This window comes from Alosa sapidissima, chromosome 9 (genome assembly GCF_018492685.1).
Source record: "Alosa sapidissima isolate fAloSap1 chromosome 9, fAloSap1.pri, whole genome shotgun sequence".
Classification (NCBI taxonomy): domain Eukaryota; kingdom Metazoa; phylum Chordata; class Actinopteri; order Clupeiformes; family Clupeidae; genus Alosa; species Alosa sapidissima.
In genome coordinates this window covers 7,414,365-7,430,275 of record NC_055965.1, presented here as the reverse complement: position 1 = coordinate 7,430,275, position 15,911 = coordinate 7,414,365, and the positions used below count along the sequence as shown (strand labels likewise).

At 44.0% G+C, this 15,911-nt stretch overlaps 1 protein-coding gene across 1 annotated transcript in view; it reads right to left on the bottom strand.

The window, feature by feature from the left end:
• LOC121717877 overlaps nt 1–14,129 on the bottom strand; it is a 48,349-nt gene extending 34,220 nt beyond the window's left edge. Inside the window, exons 1-12 of the mRNA XM_042102581.1 lie at nt 13,976–14,129; nt 13,042–13,080; nt 12,608–12,937; nt 12,123–12,365; nt 11,193–11,498; nt 11,075–11,103; nt 6,226–6,291; nt 5,943–6,093; nt 5,741–5,854; nt 5,283–5,470; nt 4,961–5,119; nt 4,182–4,424 (exon numbers count right to left, since the gene is read on the bottom strand). Of these exons, the coding sequence (XP_041958515.1) occupies nt 4,182–4,424; nt 4,961–5,119; nt 5,283–5,470; nt 5,741–5,854; nt 5,943–6,093; nt 6,226–6,291; nt 11,075–11,103; nt 11,193–11,498; nt 12,123–12,365; nt 12,608–12,937; nt 13,042–13,080; nt 13,976–13,997 (1,890 nt within the window). The 5' untranslated portion in view covers nt 13,998–14,129. The remainder of the gene's footprint in view (nt 1–4,181; nt 4,425–4,960; nt 5,120–5,282; nt 5,471–5,740; nt 5,855–5,942; nt 6,094–6,225; nt 6,292–11,074; nt 11,104–11,192; nt 11,499–12,122; nt 12,366–12,607; nt 12,938–13,041; nt 13,081–13,975) is intronic.
• Between the last annotated feature and the right edge of the window lie 1,782 nt (nt 14,130–15,911).

The following is a 15,911-nucleotide window of genomic DNA, read 5'->3' as shown; positions in this document are numbered from 1 at the left end:
TCTGCTTATAAAGGGTTTTTGCTTGAGACCAGCTTATGAAACAGTGTAGTATGATATATGTGCTTTTTATGCATGCCATGATTATATTTAATATGGCCTATCTGTTGCAAGTTAACCAGATTAAATGTAACAATCTTAGCCACCTTTTTATCATGTTTTAAAAGTTAAAAGTTTAATTAAAATCTAAAATGATACCAGTTTAAAATCAGACACAACCATGAGCTTTTCTCATTCAATAAAAATATCAGGTTGCTGTGCACTTGTGGATTTCTGAGAGAAGAACATACAGAGTGTTTCATGTTCAAGTGTAGACATGATTTTTTTTAGCCAGTCAGTAACATGGACCAATGCTTCAGTTTAATTGCAGCCTACTGTTTTTTTGCTTGCACGTAAATAACTGTATCGTTGGCATAAAGGTAGACTATTAGAAAAATAGATTACGTTTTACATTACTGTTTTCCTCCTCCAAACCATTAACAAACTTGCAGACAGCTTGACAAGTTGCATCAAGTTGCCATGGTGACAAGTGCAGGGTGTGTTCGGAGTAGGCCTAAAAGCCTTATGAGTAGGCTACATAAACAAGTAAGTAACTAAGCTAAGTAGCCTAAGCCTATAGGCTGACATCACATTTAGGCTACAGAATGCACAGGCAAGACCAACACTTTTCGGACCAAGTATTTCCACATGTGGGAAACTCAACAAAAAACCAGAGGTGAGTGGTAATCAACATCATATATTTTATTCAAACAGTGTTCTAATGTTTATCAGAGTTTGGGAAAATACAACGTATTTCAGCCTATTAAAATGAAATGAAAATATTACAACATAATTAAGAGATTACAGGTTATATATATATATATATATATATATATATATATAGAACATATACATATATGAATGATTTGTCCTTGATCTTAAATGCATGTGGTACAGGTTGTAGGGTTGGTGACTCGAAGTAATCATAATCACCTTATGTACGCAGATGATTTGGCCATTTTTAGCCCATATAGTGCTGGTCTCAAACAGCTACTGAGTATATGCGCACAGCATGGTATTGATTTTGATATAAAATGCAATATAATATACAGTATATGGACATGAAAGCGTAGCAATTTTACTGAGAAGGTTAAAGACAAGCCTTTCAGAGCTGGTATAGGTTAATTAATTTTGTTTTAAGGCTGCTGTGTAAGCAAGCAACGTAGGAATCTTATTGCTCATTTCTGTATCACAAAATGGCCTTTAGTTAACCTGTCATTCTTCATGAGTTCCTGTTGTGACGTTTTCATTTAAGGCCAGCGAGGTAGCAGTGGTAGACAGATGTTTCTCAGGTGGACTGAATTCCTGCCACCATTTTTTGTACTGACGCCTCACCTGGAAAGGGGAAGACAGCATGCTGTAGTTACACACATGAATAAGTTCTTAGTTATTAATTAGTCACCTACTGACAATGCCAGGAGTTTAGCTTTTGAATGGCATGTAGACTGTTTCAATCAGCGATAACCATGGATCTGGCACACAGTGGGATTTTTTAATGGAGTATCTGAGCAGATGAAGCAGATGTTAACTGACCTCATCATTCAGGAGACAGTGAACAAGAAAGATGAAAGTGCCTTGTTGTGAAATGAGAATTATGAAGATAAATTCGAGGACTTTGCTCTTTGCTGTAAACATGCCAAGGATCCATGGGCAACCCAGGATGACAAACTGGGCCATGATTTTGAACAGTAGGACTCTGCAGTGGAGGGAAACATGCCTTTGTTAAGGTTCATCTGAAATACCTCAACAGATTTGACACAAGGTGTTGTGAATATTAAGACATTACATTACATTACATTTGGCTGACGCTTTTTAGCCAAAGCGACTAACAACATAGTAAACAGTTTAAGTTTTAGAGCAGTTCTCAACAATTTTAGGACAATTTAAAAACATTAGAGTACAGTAAGAATAAGTGCATCAGTGAGTGCTGTTTTTAGCAGTTACTTGTCAGTTTGAGACGGCTGGTGAGTGCTAGGATCAGTAAGACTTGTTGTAAGTGTTGCTATGAGAGGAGATGTTCTCTAAAGACCTGGGTCTTCAGGAGTTTTCTGAAAATGGAGAAGGATGTCTCTGCCCTTGTAGGAGCTGGCAGTGTGTTCCACCAACGAGGAACAACAGATGAGAAAAGTTTGGATTGGCTTGAGCGTACCGGTGGTAGAGCTAGACGTCGTTCGTCTGAGGAGCGCAGCGGTCTGGAGGTAGCGTATGTCTGTATGAGGGCATTCAAGTAGGTGGGAGCAGAACCGGAGACTACTTTGTAGGCAAGCGTTAGAGCCTTGAATTTGATGCGGGCCGCCATAGGTAGCCAGTGTAGCTGGATGAGCAGCGGGGTAACGTGCCCTTTTGGGTTGGTTGTAGACCAGGCGCGCCGCCGCGTTCTGGATCATCTGAAGTGGTTTCACTGCGCAGGCTGGGAGACCTGTCAGGAGGGCATTGCAGTAGTCGAGTCGTGAGATGACTATTGCCTGAACCAGAAGTTGGGTAGCATCTTGAGTCAAGTAAGTCCTGATTATCCGTATGTTGTAGAGTGCGAAACGGCATGACCGGGCGACTGAGGCAACATGATCTGAGAAGTTTAGTTGGTTGTCGAGAACAACTCCTAGATTTTTTGCAGTCCTGGTAGGTGAAACAGACAGGGAGTCAAATTTGATGTTGATGTCGTGATGTATGGTAGGTTTAGCTGGGAGGACCAGTAGTTCAGTCTTTGAGAGGTTCAGCTGGAGGTGGTGTGCCTTCATCCATGTAGCTATGTCTGAGAGGCAATCCGAGATCCGTGCTGAAACCAAGGGGTCATCAGGTGGAAAGGACAGATAGAGCTGTGTGTCGTCTGCATAGCAGTGGTATGAGAAGCCATGCGAACGGATAATCTGTCCCAAGGAGGTGGTGTAGATAGCAAAGAGAAGGGGGCCCAGCACTGAGCCCTGGGGGACCCCTGTGGTGAGATGGTGAGGTGCAGATAGCTGACCAAGCCATGATACGTTAAACGAGCGTCCTGTGAGGTAGGATTCAAACCAGGAGAGAGCAGAACCGGACAGAGTGATAAGAGAAGCCTATACATTTAATGAAAAAATGTATGGGAGTACTATGAGTAGTGGTTGTGTTTGAGTATAGTCCCAGCTCTAGATGCGTGTGTGTGTGTGGGGGGGGGGGGCTGTGTTTGTGTGTGTGTCAGTGGGTACTGTGTGTATTGTATGCTATACACATATTTTATCTTACCTGGTGTATTTCACCTTAGACACATCACTGCGTGCCTCTTTTAGAGTGGACTGCAGAGTGACTATGATGGCGATAAAGAGTATGATGTTGCCCTGTTGGAAGAGACAAGCAGTCAGTGGCTTGCGTTGCATCAAGTCTCCTTGTGTATTTACATCTCTTATCACTCTGTCATGTTATTACTTCAATAATATCAGTGACATATAATGACAGTATCGACATAAGAGTGACATGACCCTGTCGTGAACACATGACACTGTCATGACACATGAAACCTAACCCTAATCCTAACCTCTAATCCTAACACTAACCCTAATAACCCTCGGGATATTTCGGTTTGGCTTTAGGGACCCTCTACTTACTACCACGTAAGTGTAATGTTGTTTGGAACTGTAGAAGAGGTATAAAAATAGCGTTTTGTAGCGGCAAAATAATATGCCCTTCTCACTTCCACGCTAATGAGTTTTGACTAAAAACGGTAAAATCGAACTTTCTCAAAACACATCCGAATGACATGATTTTGATGTCAACTCAACGTATGTACTCCTAATCATCCGTAAATTGATCTAAAGTGCATTTTACTCCGGATAATTCCTTTAATAACAGAAGCGTTATGTCATAAACATTTATGACTTGTTCATGACACGTTCATGACAGTGTTATGTCACTCTTATGTCGACACTGTCAAGTAAAGTGTAACCCCTCAAGGTTCAATGTTATTACTTCATTCATACACACCGCAAGAATGAGGCAAACAGGACCAAGGAAACTCCAGATAACCCCATAGTCGGTCTTCAGCCAGCATCTATGGAGAACAAGACCAATAGTTATTAATTCTAAATATTTAATTTAATTTCACCTCTACAAACTATTTCCAGTTGCTTCTGCCATTTCATTACTCACTGCTGACTTCCATATCCATCAGGCATCACCCCAGCAGACACGGCCACAATGACCAGTGGAACTCCGTAGCCAATCAGGAGCTTGTAACCCCAGTGTGGCCCTGCGCGGTCGTTGGGTTTGACCTGTCTGAGCTTCCTGATGGAGGAGAAGAGCAGCAGAGCCTCGATGGACATCCACACAAAGCAACACAGGTAGAGGAAGTGCAGCACACCTGAGAGGACCTTACACAGCACCTGCGGACACACCGAGACGGTGACTGGCGGCCCAGGAATCTATGTTTTGGACATCGACAAACATTCCCATAAAAAAGGGAAGAATCCAGGGGAAGAATAGGACTACAAAAGCAAGACAGTCAAGGTTTCTAAAATTATTTTGATTATAGGTAATCTGGATAACAGTGGGTCTTGATAGTGTGACTAGCACATATTATTGTAAACAATAACCACCTGGTGAGGTTTAATGAGGTGCAAGTAGTTCTGGGTGAGTAGGAACAGGAGATGAGCTAGCAGTAGGCAGATGCAGAGGTTCAGACGAGCGGCGTTGGTCACTCTGGGGTTAAACCGGCAGATGGCAAAGGTCACCACAGCCACGGTCAGGAACACCAACCCAATCGACACCAAGATGGTATGCAGCAACTCCAAGGTTAGATCGCTCTGAAAATTACATACCCGTAATAATGGTTGGTGGCGCAATTAAAACAGTTACTTTAGCATGTACTTATTTACATGTGAAGTTGTATACCAGTAAAATACATGAAGTTGAATGTTTCATGACTGAGACACCAGTAATATTTGTGTTGCATAAGAACCTTGGAAATCTCTGTCTGCATGATGAGAGCAAAGGTAGACAGGTGGACACAGGTGCACACAGTGTGTCTGGTGTTGGTTTGGCTGACGTGACATCCATCCTCTATCCAAGAACTGATGTTCCAGTACACACAAGAGACCTCCCCAATTAGATCTGAGGGCTAGAAGAGATGAGAGATGTGCTCATTTCACTAGAAAGAAATACAAGTGTAATTGCACAGAATTTCTGGAATTGTAATTGCATCTTGAGCGAAGCAAAGGAGTTAACGTTTCAGACATTCTACGAGTTATTCTTTCTTTTAAGATGTTTTATATGAAACAAACCCTCGCTTTGACGTGTTGGAAAGTGATGTTGACTGGACTAGACAGTGTCTTGTTCTGGGTGTTCGGTAAAATGACCGACACCACTTTTGACAACATGGTCTTAGTTGTGTCATTTTCTGTTTTGAAGAGACTGGCATGAAGGACATCCTGCATATTCTTGTAGGACATCAATACCACAGATGCTGAACCTAGAAGACGTAAGGTAAGGAAAATGTGTGCCAGTTTTGTAAGAGACAAAGCAAAGCATGAGTGTACAGGGATACGTACCATGTGGAGGTGGAGAGGCTGTGGCTAAACACACAGAGACCCCACAGTATGGAGGAGCCTAGAATCTCAGGCTTTCATTTTATAAATGTGTTTGCTCTTAATGTGATGGCTGTAAGAGAAATACTTGAGAGAACAGGTCTGGACATAACTGCCAGTTACTTCAACTGGACCTGTGATTGACAGGAGCGTACCATTGTTATTCTGGGCGATTCCCAGGAGGTCAATGTCCAGAAGGACGTCAGAAGACATCAGCTGAGTGTGTGCAGTTAGAGAGGCATTTGTTCCAACACTCACAATCTGTAACTCTGTAACCAAACAAAAGTCAGTCGCACAGTCGCGTATTGCCTATCAGTGTCTGAAGGGAGTGAGACATCGGGTCCGTCACTGGCATACCTGTGGTATTTGTTGTAATTGTTTTGTTGGTGAGACCCGGTTGCATCAGCCTGGATGCCAGCCACTCAGCAGATTGAACCACGGCGCCTCCGAATGATGTCAGATTCGGTTGGTTAATGTCCAGTAAATAATCCAGTGCTTTGGTCAATACCTGTGAGTAACAGAACAACAAAGAGGAAAATCCCACACTATGAAAACATGCTATGAAACAGCACCATGACAATGTTAAGTAACTGTGAAACAAGCAGGGATAGGCTGACACAGCCCTGACCGTAAGACTCACCCGCTCAGGTAGCACTAATGTGTTCTTTTTCAGTTCACCCAGAAAACGGAGCTTACACTTCACATCCTACAACACCAGTTACAACAAAAGCTGTGAAATGATTACAATATACAGCATATCCTAGTTTACCATTTAAACAGGTATATTCACTACAACACTACTGTCTATCAGAAATTACACAAATTAATATTCTTGGTATCAGTAGTATTGTAGGATTGCAATAAACAGAGTGGGAAGTGGGGTCGGGACTTGGGCCAAACATGAGGGCGCCCCCGTAATAGAGGCTGGGCGAGACTCACAGGTCTGTCCAAATCCAGATGAACCGGCTTGAGGTGGTCCACAGAAATGTGTTCTGCCTTACCCATGTCTACCGCAAAATGCTTTTCTCCCATCTCTAAAACGCGGAACGGGCCGTCGTACGGAGGCTGCAGCGATCTCTGGTGTGCATCGTGACGGATGAAAACATATTCTGCTGACTGCAGACGTGAAGGAGTGTAGGATTGCGGGAGGCCGTGGCGCGAAGTTGCTGTAAGTGGGACAGCCTCTGGCCATCGAGTGGTCCTATCCACCATGGTGAAGGGGTAAGTGAAACCGAGGGAAGGGGGCCCACCAGGTCCACGTTGACATGGTCGAATCTCCGCTCCGGCACAGGGAAATGCGCCAGGGGTGCTTTGGTGTGGAGATGAATTTTGGAGCGCTGACACTCCACACAAGAGTCTGCCCAGTGCCGCACATCTTTCTTTAGCCCATGCCAGACAAACTTGGCTGCCACCAACCTTTGAGATGGTTTTCTACCCGGGTGAGAGAGACAGTGCACAGCCTCAAAAACCCGTTGTTTCCATGCAGTGGGAACGATGGGTCGTGGCGGTCCGGTGGAGACATCGCAAAGCAGCATGGCGCCACCATCACCAAAAGCAATCTCCATTAACTGCAGTCCAGTGGCAGCAGTCCTGAGTGACTGTACCTCCGGGTCGGTGGACTTATCGGCTGCCATGTGGGTGTAGTCAAGCCCCAGGTGGGCGGCCCCCACGATGGCACAAGACAGGCAGTCTGCGACGAGGTTGGTTTTACCTGCGACATGTTGTATGTCCATGGTAAACTCTGAGATGTAAGAGAGATGTCACTGTTGGCGGGCAGACCATGGTTCAGACACCTTAGCCATGGTAAACGTTAGGGGCTTGTGATCGACGAAAGCTGTAAACTGTCGGCCCTCCAGCAGCGAACGGAAGTGTCGAATGGCAAGGTAAAGTGCAACTCACGGTCAAAGGTGCTGTACTTACGCTCACTGGGGCATAGCTGGTGGCTAATGAAAGCGAGCGGTTGCCAGGCACCATCCACCCACTGCTCGTGCACAGCGCCAAGCGCAAAGCATCTGTGGCAATTGGCGCATCAGGTGATGGGTGTGCCAGCATCGTTGCGTTGGCCAAAGCAGACTTAGTGTCTGTGAATGCTGTGTCTCTCTCCGAGGACCAATCCACCAGGTGTTTGGCCACTTTTCCCACAAGTCCCCATGCAGGGGGCACATGAGAGCAGCAGCTGTGGGAATGAAGCGGTGGTAGAAGTTCACCATTCCCAGGAACTCCTGCAGAGACCTTACTGTGACCGGCCGAGGGAAATTCAAGACCGCATCAACCTTAGGCGGGAGTGGCACGGCCCGTCCTTGGTGACTCGATGTCCCAGGAAGTCTATGGTGGTCAATCCAAACCAGTGGCGGCCGGTGGTTAAAAAAATAACGGAGGAAGGAATGTCCGCTTGATTGGTGTTAGTGGCAAATGTGAGGGATGGTGTTGTGAGTGATGGTGTTGGTGGCATATCTGAACAATAGAGTTATTAATAAATGTAAATATAAATAAATGTAAATTTAGGTCTGAGAAGTCAGGGAAAATATGTAGGTCTAGTTATGAAATACTGTTTTCCAGATGTGCAAAATTATGGGACGTCTGGAGGTTTTGCTCAATGTAATACATTTGCAGAAAAGTCTATAATATTAAAAATAGACACTTGTTTTATAAAACCATGTAACTATTTACCTTTAAAAATTAGACCTTAAATGTGGTTATTTGTAACATGCTATTGTTTTTAAAGCCAAATCGCTATAATTTAAAGACGGGTTGTAATAGCTAAGTGGGAATTCAGTAGCCTACACTAGCCTTATCTTTTTTTGGAATATGAATTTTTGGAACTGGTCTTCCTGCTTTGGTCCTAACCTTAGCACTGTATTTGAATGTATAAAAGATGGACATTGTCCTCTGATTCCATTGTAATGTTTATTTTACGAGCAAAAAACAAGCTTTCCGTTCAACACAAGATTAGATTCTTAGCTAAATGCCTAATAACGTTCTTGCACCGTTGCCGCTAAAAACAGCACCCCCTATCGCAATTGAAAATTACTGTACGGAGGAGCTTCCTCCCTTGGCCATTGAAAACGACGTGATTCACGAGCCGCTGGGGTCCGAGGCGTTTATAATGGACTTTAATGAGGGGCTTGAGGAGGAAGCTCCTCCATACAGTAATTTTCAATTGCGATAGGGGGTGCAGTTAGCATTTTGACCTAGGGGAACGATTTTGTTCATTCAAAGTGTTAAAAATAGTGATATTAATAGTAATTTATCAGATTAGTAATTCACTTTATATATTCTTTATTTTTCTCTGAAATTTTAGGGAGGGTGTTCCTCCCTTTCCTCAATGAAGGAGCCTCCTCTGATCCAAACTGGCACTTAGCTGGATTGATGATCAGTCCATGCAGGCTAAGACGCTCAAAAAGGATCCGCAGGTTGGATAGGTGTTCGGCTTTGGAGGCACTGGCCACTAGTATGTCGTCCAGGTACACAAACAGGAAAGGCAGGTCACGTAGCGCAGAGTCGATGAGGCGCTGGAGCTGTCACAGTAAATTTGACAGAACCATTGGGTGGCGTTTTTAAGGCCGAATGGCATCCTCAGGAACTCGAACAGGCCAAAAAGGGTGATCACCGCCATTTTGGGAACATCCTGCGGGTGGACGGGAACTTGCTGGTACGGACAGGGTCTACCTTAGAAAAGATAACCTTACCTGCCAGGTGTGCTGAAAAATCCAGGATGTGAGGCACTGGATAGCGATCTGGCGTTGTAGCGTCGTTGAGACGGCGGTAATCGCCGCAGGGTCGTCACCCACCGGCGGGCTTGGGAACCATGTGGAGGGGTGAAGCCCATGGGCTGCTGAAGCGGCGGATGATGCCGAGGCGTTCCATGGCATCGAATTCAGCCCTGGCGATGGCGAGCTTTGCTGGGTCCAGTCGCCTCACCCGGGCGTAGACAAGCGGGCCAGTGGTGGCGATGTGATGCTCTACTCCATGCTTGGCGGCAGATGACGCCCGGAGGGAGTCCTGGATGAACAGCAGCTTGCCGGTGCGGCCGACGCTCAAGGCCACTACTGAGCGCCGGCCCTGGCGTTTCCCGTCCCCCTGAAGCTGCAAGGCGAACGGCACTGCTTTGCTCTGGATCCAAATTTAGCGTGGTAAAAACACAGGCCGTTGTCAGAACGTTCCCGGTGCAAAACCGTCGTCACTGCAGATCACCAGGGAGTGGGGTGGTGGCAGCGTGATAAGTGTGGGCCAGTGCGGTTGCGGCGGCGTAGGCAGGATAGAGCGCAGCAGCAGTCATGCCACCATGTTGACCAGCCAGGAAAAACTGTCAGCCTCCTCAGCCAGCGCATGGCATTCAGTGATGGTGGTGTTGGACAACGCAACCCGTACCTGAGAAGGGAGTTGTCGCAAGAAAAGCTGGACGAAGTGGAAATCAGGCGTGTGCTCCCCAAGCAGACCCAACATCCTGTCCATAAGCTCAAAGGGTTTGCTGTCATCCAAGCCTTGCAGGGAAAACAGCCGGCTAGCTCTCAGCATCAGAAAGTTCAAATGTCTTTAACAGGTGAACCTTGAGTGCTGCATACTTATCCGCTGCGGTGGGGTTTTCAGGAGACTAACCATAGTAGTATTTGGTTGCGTCAGCGGTGATGTCCCACAGAGCAAACTGCACCTCGGTCTGAGCGAACCAAGCTGAAGCCGATGACTCCCAGAAAGGAAGTTTTATAGTAACAGCGTTTGTCGTCATAGTCGTTCGGTATGTCTCTGAAATGCGTCCAGTAGATCACGTCGGGGTCCCCAATGTAGGATTGCAATAAACGGAGTGGAGAAAGAGTCTCACGTTGACAACGCAACAGCGTGTCGCTTATTCAATCATACTAAAATGATATGAAACAAACATGGCGCTGCCGGTGATAACAACAAACCAGCAGCGTATCCTGAAAGAGACAGCGTCCCTAAAGCAGAACGAGATAAAGCAGTAAGCACAGAACGAGTTAACACAGTACAGTGAATTATGTCATATTATATAGTGTATATAGTGTCCACTACAGTATAGCCTAATTAGTTTACTGAATATAAAACATGTAATTCTCTGACTTGCGTAGCTGATTTCTTGTCATTGATTGAGCAACATGCTTACAATGGTCATGGTCAATGACCAACAAATTGTGTAATATCAGGAACTACAGTAGGTTTTGTTTATCAGTGGGTGCAGCTTGTCAGGATAATTCTGTAGGCTATATCCTTTATGTACAAATGTACACAGACTGCTACTTAAAATAAATCTAGAAGAGGATACAATAGAATACCAAATTAGAACATCTGAATTGGTGTTGAGGGCATGTACTACTTGGCGTAATTACATGAAGGTTGTAAACTAGAAACACAATATGTGTACCAACAGCAGTGGTCATTAGTCATTTCAGCAGTCATTATCAGAATATTCTGCAAAATTCTGAAAATTTGAATAACCAAAATGTTATGGCGATAGAAATGTGGTTCCAGCTTACCTTGCATTCTACCATGGTAGTAATTAACTCTAAAAACAGAGATATTTTATTTCAGTCACTGCCTGATACTCAAGTCATGTTTCAGAACTGATTTAGAAAACATTTTATCGCAACTTACCCGAACAGACAGCCCCAGCGTCTCGGTGATGTCCACAGTTATGGGTTCCCAGACGTTGATGACCACAGCTCATCAGAGTCGACTCATTTCCAGTGCATAACATGTCATCCAGCCAGATCTGCCCTGATCCCTCTCCAAAATGAGCATCCTTTGGTGCTTCAATGGCCTCCCCACAGCCCAGCTCTTTACAGACCACTTTAGCGTCTGTCATGTCCCAGAAGTCATGACACACGGTTCCCCATTCTCCGTTGTGGAAAACCTCCACTCTGCCAGCGCATCGATTAGGCCCATTCACCAGCCTGACGGCTATACGACAGAATCACGTGAACACCATTCAACACACACAACACTGGTACTTAAAATGGCCTCAGAAGAGTCATGACGAACAGATAGAAAGGCAACAGAGAGAGTAGCCATGAGGGTGCACACGTACACATACACAGTCTGCAAAGAGTACTACTGAATGTGGAAATTAGCCAAATACCAAATGAAGATGTGCATACTGAAAAGGGATGAGGGAGAGGTAGGCAGAGAGACATGTTATACAGGAAGAGCATACCAACACTGTATATTAATTAAAGGAAGCAGCAAGTGCACAAAACTGCCCCATATATGGACCTACAACGTACGCCAACAATCATTTTTACAGTGCTACACTCAGGAAATGAAACATAACTGAATAATTTACTCTTTATTACTTCCGATTAAAGTTTAGTCATGTAGATATATAGTATAAATTGATTGTACATCAAGACCAGGAATATGACCAGTAATTTCTTCAGAATTGAACAGCACTTTATGCAAGCATATTATGCACTTTATGCAAGCATATTATAGACCCTTCTTGTTTACAGACATCTCATTATTGAACACTTTAACAAATGAGGAAGCGCAATGACAGTAGATCAGGGGCAGTGTGTCATCACCTACCTGAACAGACAACCTCAGCAGCACCTTCACCAAGTCCACAATCATAAATCCTCCCTCTCAGTACTGAGTTGACCACCTCAAGGGCATAGCCACAGCCCAGCTTCTGGCAAACCGCTTCAGCATCAGTCATATTCAAGTGATGATAACACACAGGGCCCCACTGTCCATCACGATAAACCTCCACTTGGCCAGCACAGCGGTCAGACCTCTTTATCAGCCTCACATCAACTGAATTAGAGGTGTCTGAATATGGGGAAGCCAGAGGGCTCATATGTTAGAAGTGGCAACTGCTGCATTCACAATAGTTATATTAGTTATTTTATCTTATCTTTATCTTTTATCTTTACAGAGCAACCAAAACAGGGAGTGTTCTTGATTGACATACGCTGAACTTAAGGCCAGATCCAGACCATAGTTTTTTTAGGGAAATAATAAGCAGGTTAGATTTTGGTTTGAAAAGTTAGAAGCCATCCATGTTCACTCACTTGAGCAGACAACGCCCGCGTTGGAGTGTTCACAGATAGATCCACGGTGGTTACCCCAAGGTCCGTGGCCGCAGTTCTTCACTGAGGACTCCTTTCCATCACAGTCAACATTGTCAAGCCAGATCGGCTGAGAGGATTTTCGATCATGTTTTTCGGTCCAACGGAGTCTCCCACATCCAAGCTCTTTGCAAACCACCTCAGCACTGTCGGTCTTCCAGGCTTTGCTACCACATATGGTACCCCACTGACCGTCATGAAGAACCTCAACTATTCCAGCACAACGATGCGTCCCATTTATGAGCCGAATGTTTGCCAAGGCTGGAGACACTGCTGGGGGTGCAAGAGATGGAGATTACATGGATGACATAAACTGAAGCTTTCCATTTCCATATTTCATTGTGTTCATATTTGTAGAAGGATTACTACATCTTTACCTAATAACACAGCGAAGGGCAGAGTACATCTTAGGTTCACTGGATTGGAAAAGTACAGCAAAATAAATAGTTATATCTCATCAACATTGAATAATGTAAATCATTGTAAATCTTCTTCACATGAATAACCAACACGAACGAAGATTTCAACACAATTTCTCAATTCATTTCCAGAAATGTCTTGGCACAAGGCCAACAAGAGAGGAGCAAACTTGTCACAACTCACTCAGGACAGAATATCTTCATCAATAACAGACCACACACATAGCAGCAACTACTAACCAATAATAAACCATTTCCTTCTCCATAAGTCCCAACATGTCCATTGATTGTGGATTATTTGACTTTTTTTGGGGCAGCCGTGGCCCACTGGTTAGCACTCTGGACTTGTTACCCGAGGGTTGCCGGTTCGAGCCCCGACCAGTGGGCCGCGGCTGAAGTGCCCTTGAGCAAGGCACCTAACCCCTCACTGCTCCCCGAGCGCCGCCGTTGAAGCAGGCAACTCACTGCGCCGGGATTAGTGTGTGCTTCACCTCACTGTGTGTTCACTGTGTGCTGTTTGTGTTTCACTAATTCACCGATTGGGTTAAATGCAGAGACCAAATTTCCCTCACGGGATCAAAGAAGTATATATACTATATACTTATACTTAAAGTTATTTGAGAGGTTGTTCATAACAATTGGTCATAACAACTGGGGGAAATGGCCAGTATCCTTGCCTTATCAAGTCATCTAAGGTCATCAAGTTCTTGCAATGTCTGTCATTTCTTTTTCTCAAAAGTTCAACAGCTTCTCAAACAGTTTTCTCAAAAGTTCAACGGCATTGGAAATAGTCAGTTTGTTGTTCTGAGTACAGCTTATAGAAAAATTAGTCCAGTTTGTATTTGTTTGCCATCATAAATATAGACCTGGTTATAACAGTGTAGTAACCCACCTGGAAGGTAGATATCATCCATGCTGAATCTTTCCTCGGACTAAGACGCAGCGTGACACCTTTGTCTTGGATTTCCAGTGGTCAAGACAGCCTGTTCACTGTGTAACTTGTACTCTCACTAACTGGTCTTGGTACGACTGCTTAGCTCATGACAGCTCTCATGTGAGGCGGGGCGAATAAAAAGAGAGAGCATCCGAGAAGAAGAGGAAGCCAGTGTGTGCAGCGTTTGTTGGTATTTGTCCAGTGTGTGTGCAGCGTTTGTTGGTATTTAGCCAGTGTGTGCAGACAGCGTTTGTTGGTATTTAGCCAGTGAAATGAGAGGTGTTTAGGAAAGACAGGATTTTGACAAAATCAAATGAAGAGTCAATTAGTAAGCAAAGAATAAAATATAAATATTACGTGGCAAACCAGAGTCTTAAGGGCCAGTTGCACTCCGCTAGTCACAGACCGTGACACTGTTATTCTCACTACCCTCCCTCTCTTCCTGCCCTCATATGACCTCAGACTGCTCGTTTTGCTTATGGGAAACTGACAAATAAGGCTTTTTAAAAAGGGAAAGAATGCATTTTTTTAGAAGTCAGAAGACTTGTGTTTAAACACATTTTTAGAAAGCATTTTACCACCCACAACCAAATGTTTTTTTTTTAAACACACTTCTTTCTTTTTTTTTGTAACTGTTTTATTTTTTGGTTAAGTATACCTGAGAGTACAATGCTTAACATATTATTATTTTGTAGTTGACATTGGTATTAAAAGTAACTTATTGTGTAGCCTACTTTATTTATTCACATTTTAAAACTTTACTAAAATGTGAATAAATACTTTACAAATTAAACAAGTATATTGTTTAATAGAATACTTAAGTACAACACATGTTTCAACCATTTGTTCACTTTAATCTACTATGTCTTGGTTTAAATTAGTATTTTACCTGGTTGCAACACCTGATGATGTGCAATGTCACGTCATTGACCCATATCACAGTTGTGCTGTCATTTACAGTACTGTCCTTATTTAAATCATTATTTAAATTGTACATAAAGCACCAGATCAGCCTTCTGTTCATGTGGAACTAGCTCTGGGCTCAGGCCGAGTCCGTGTGGACTTGCTGGATGCATCCACTCCTAACAAACACAAGAGTGTCCTTTCACAACTCAAAAAATGCTCATGTAAGTAAGGGATAAAGGCCACAGAGGTGTCCTGTTATACGGAATTAATGGACGAGGGCGAGAGGCAAAGAACTCCCTGACGCGCAGCAGAGTGTAACAGGACACCTCGAAGGCCGTTATCCCGCTTATCACCCGGTTGCCACTATAGGCAATAGTGATGCCTTTATAGCACGCGGTTCCGTTTAAAAAGAAGCCAACTTGTACAACTTTCTTTGGCCCTAGGCCTATAACAGTAATAGCATGGACAGTTAGCTTGTTTACAGTTGATTCCACTGTTGCGAAGCCTGCTTCCAGGCTCAACCGTTGTCCTCATATATATAATAACGTATATCTATGGTCGTCCTACATGGTTGTTATAGTTACCATTCATAAGCATTGATATGGAACAGGGATAAAGAATGTTAATAGACATACAGTACGACATGGACACAGAGACCTGCACTCTGTGGTTCAGCACAGCTACTCCATTTCATACTTGGGGTCCAGTGCTGTGAAGAACTGTCTGGAGCAGCAAAAGCTTCATGGGCTCTAATTAGTGTTCCACAAAAACTGCAGTGGGCATTTAGGCAAATGTACTGCAGAAACCAGGCAGTGGCAACAGGCAATTGTCAATATTTCTGAACTTATTGACATGTTTAAAGCACTTGAAGCAACCTGAGTAATGTTTTGTGCTATTTCACATCTGGAGGGAAATTACAGATGACTTTAAATGAGAATTTGTCTATGATTTCATGGAAATGGTGTGACTTAGAGAACTTGCTCGTCTG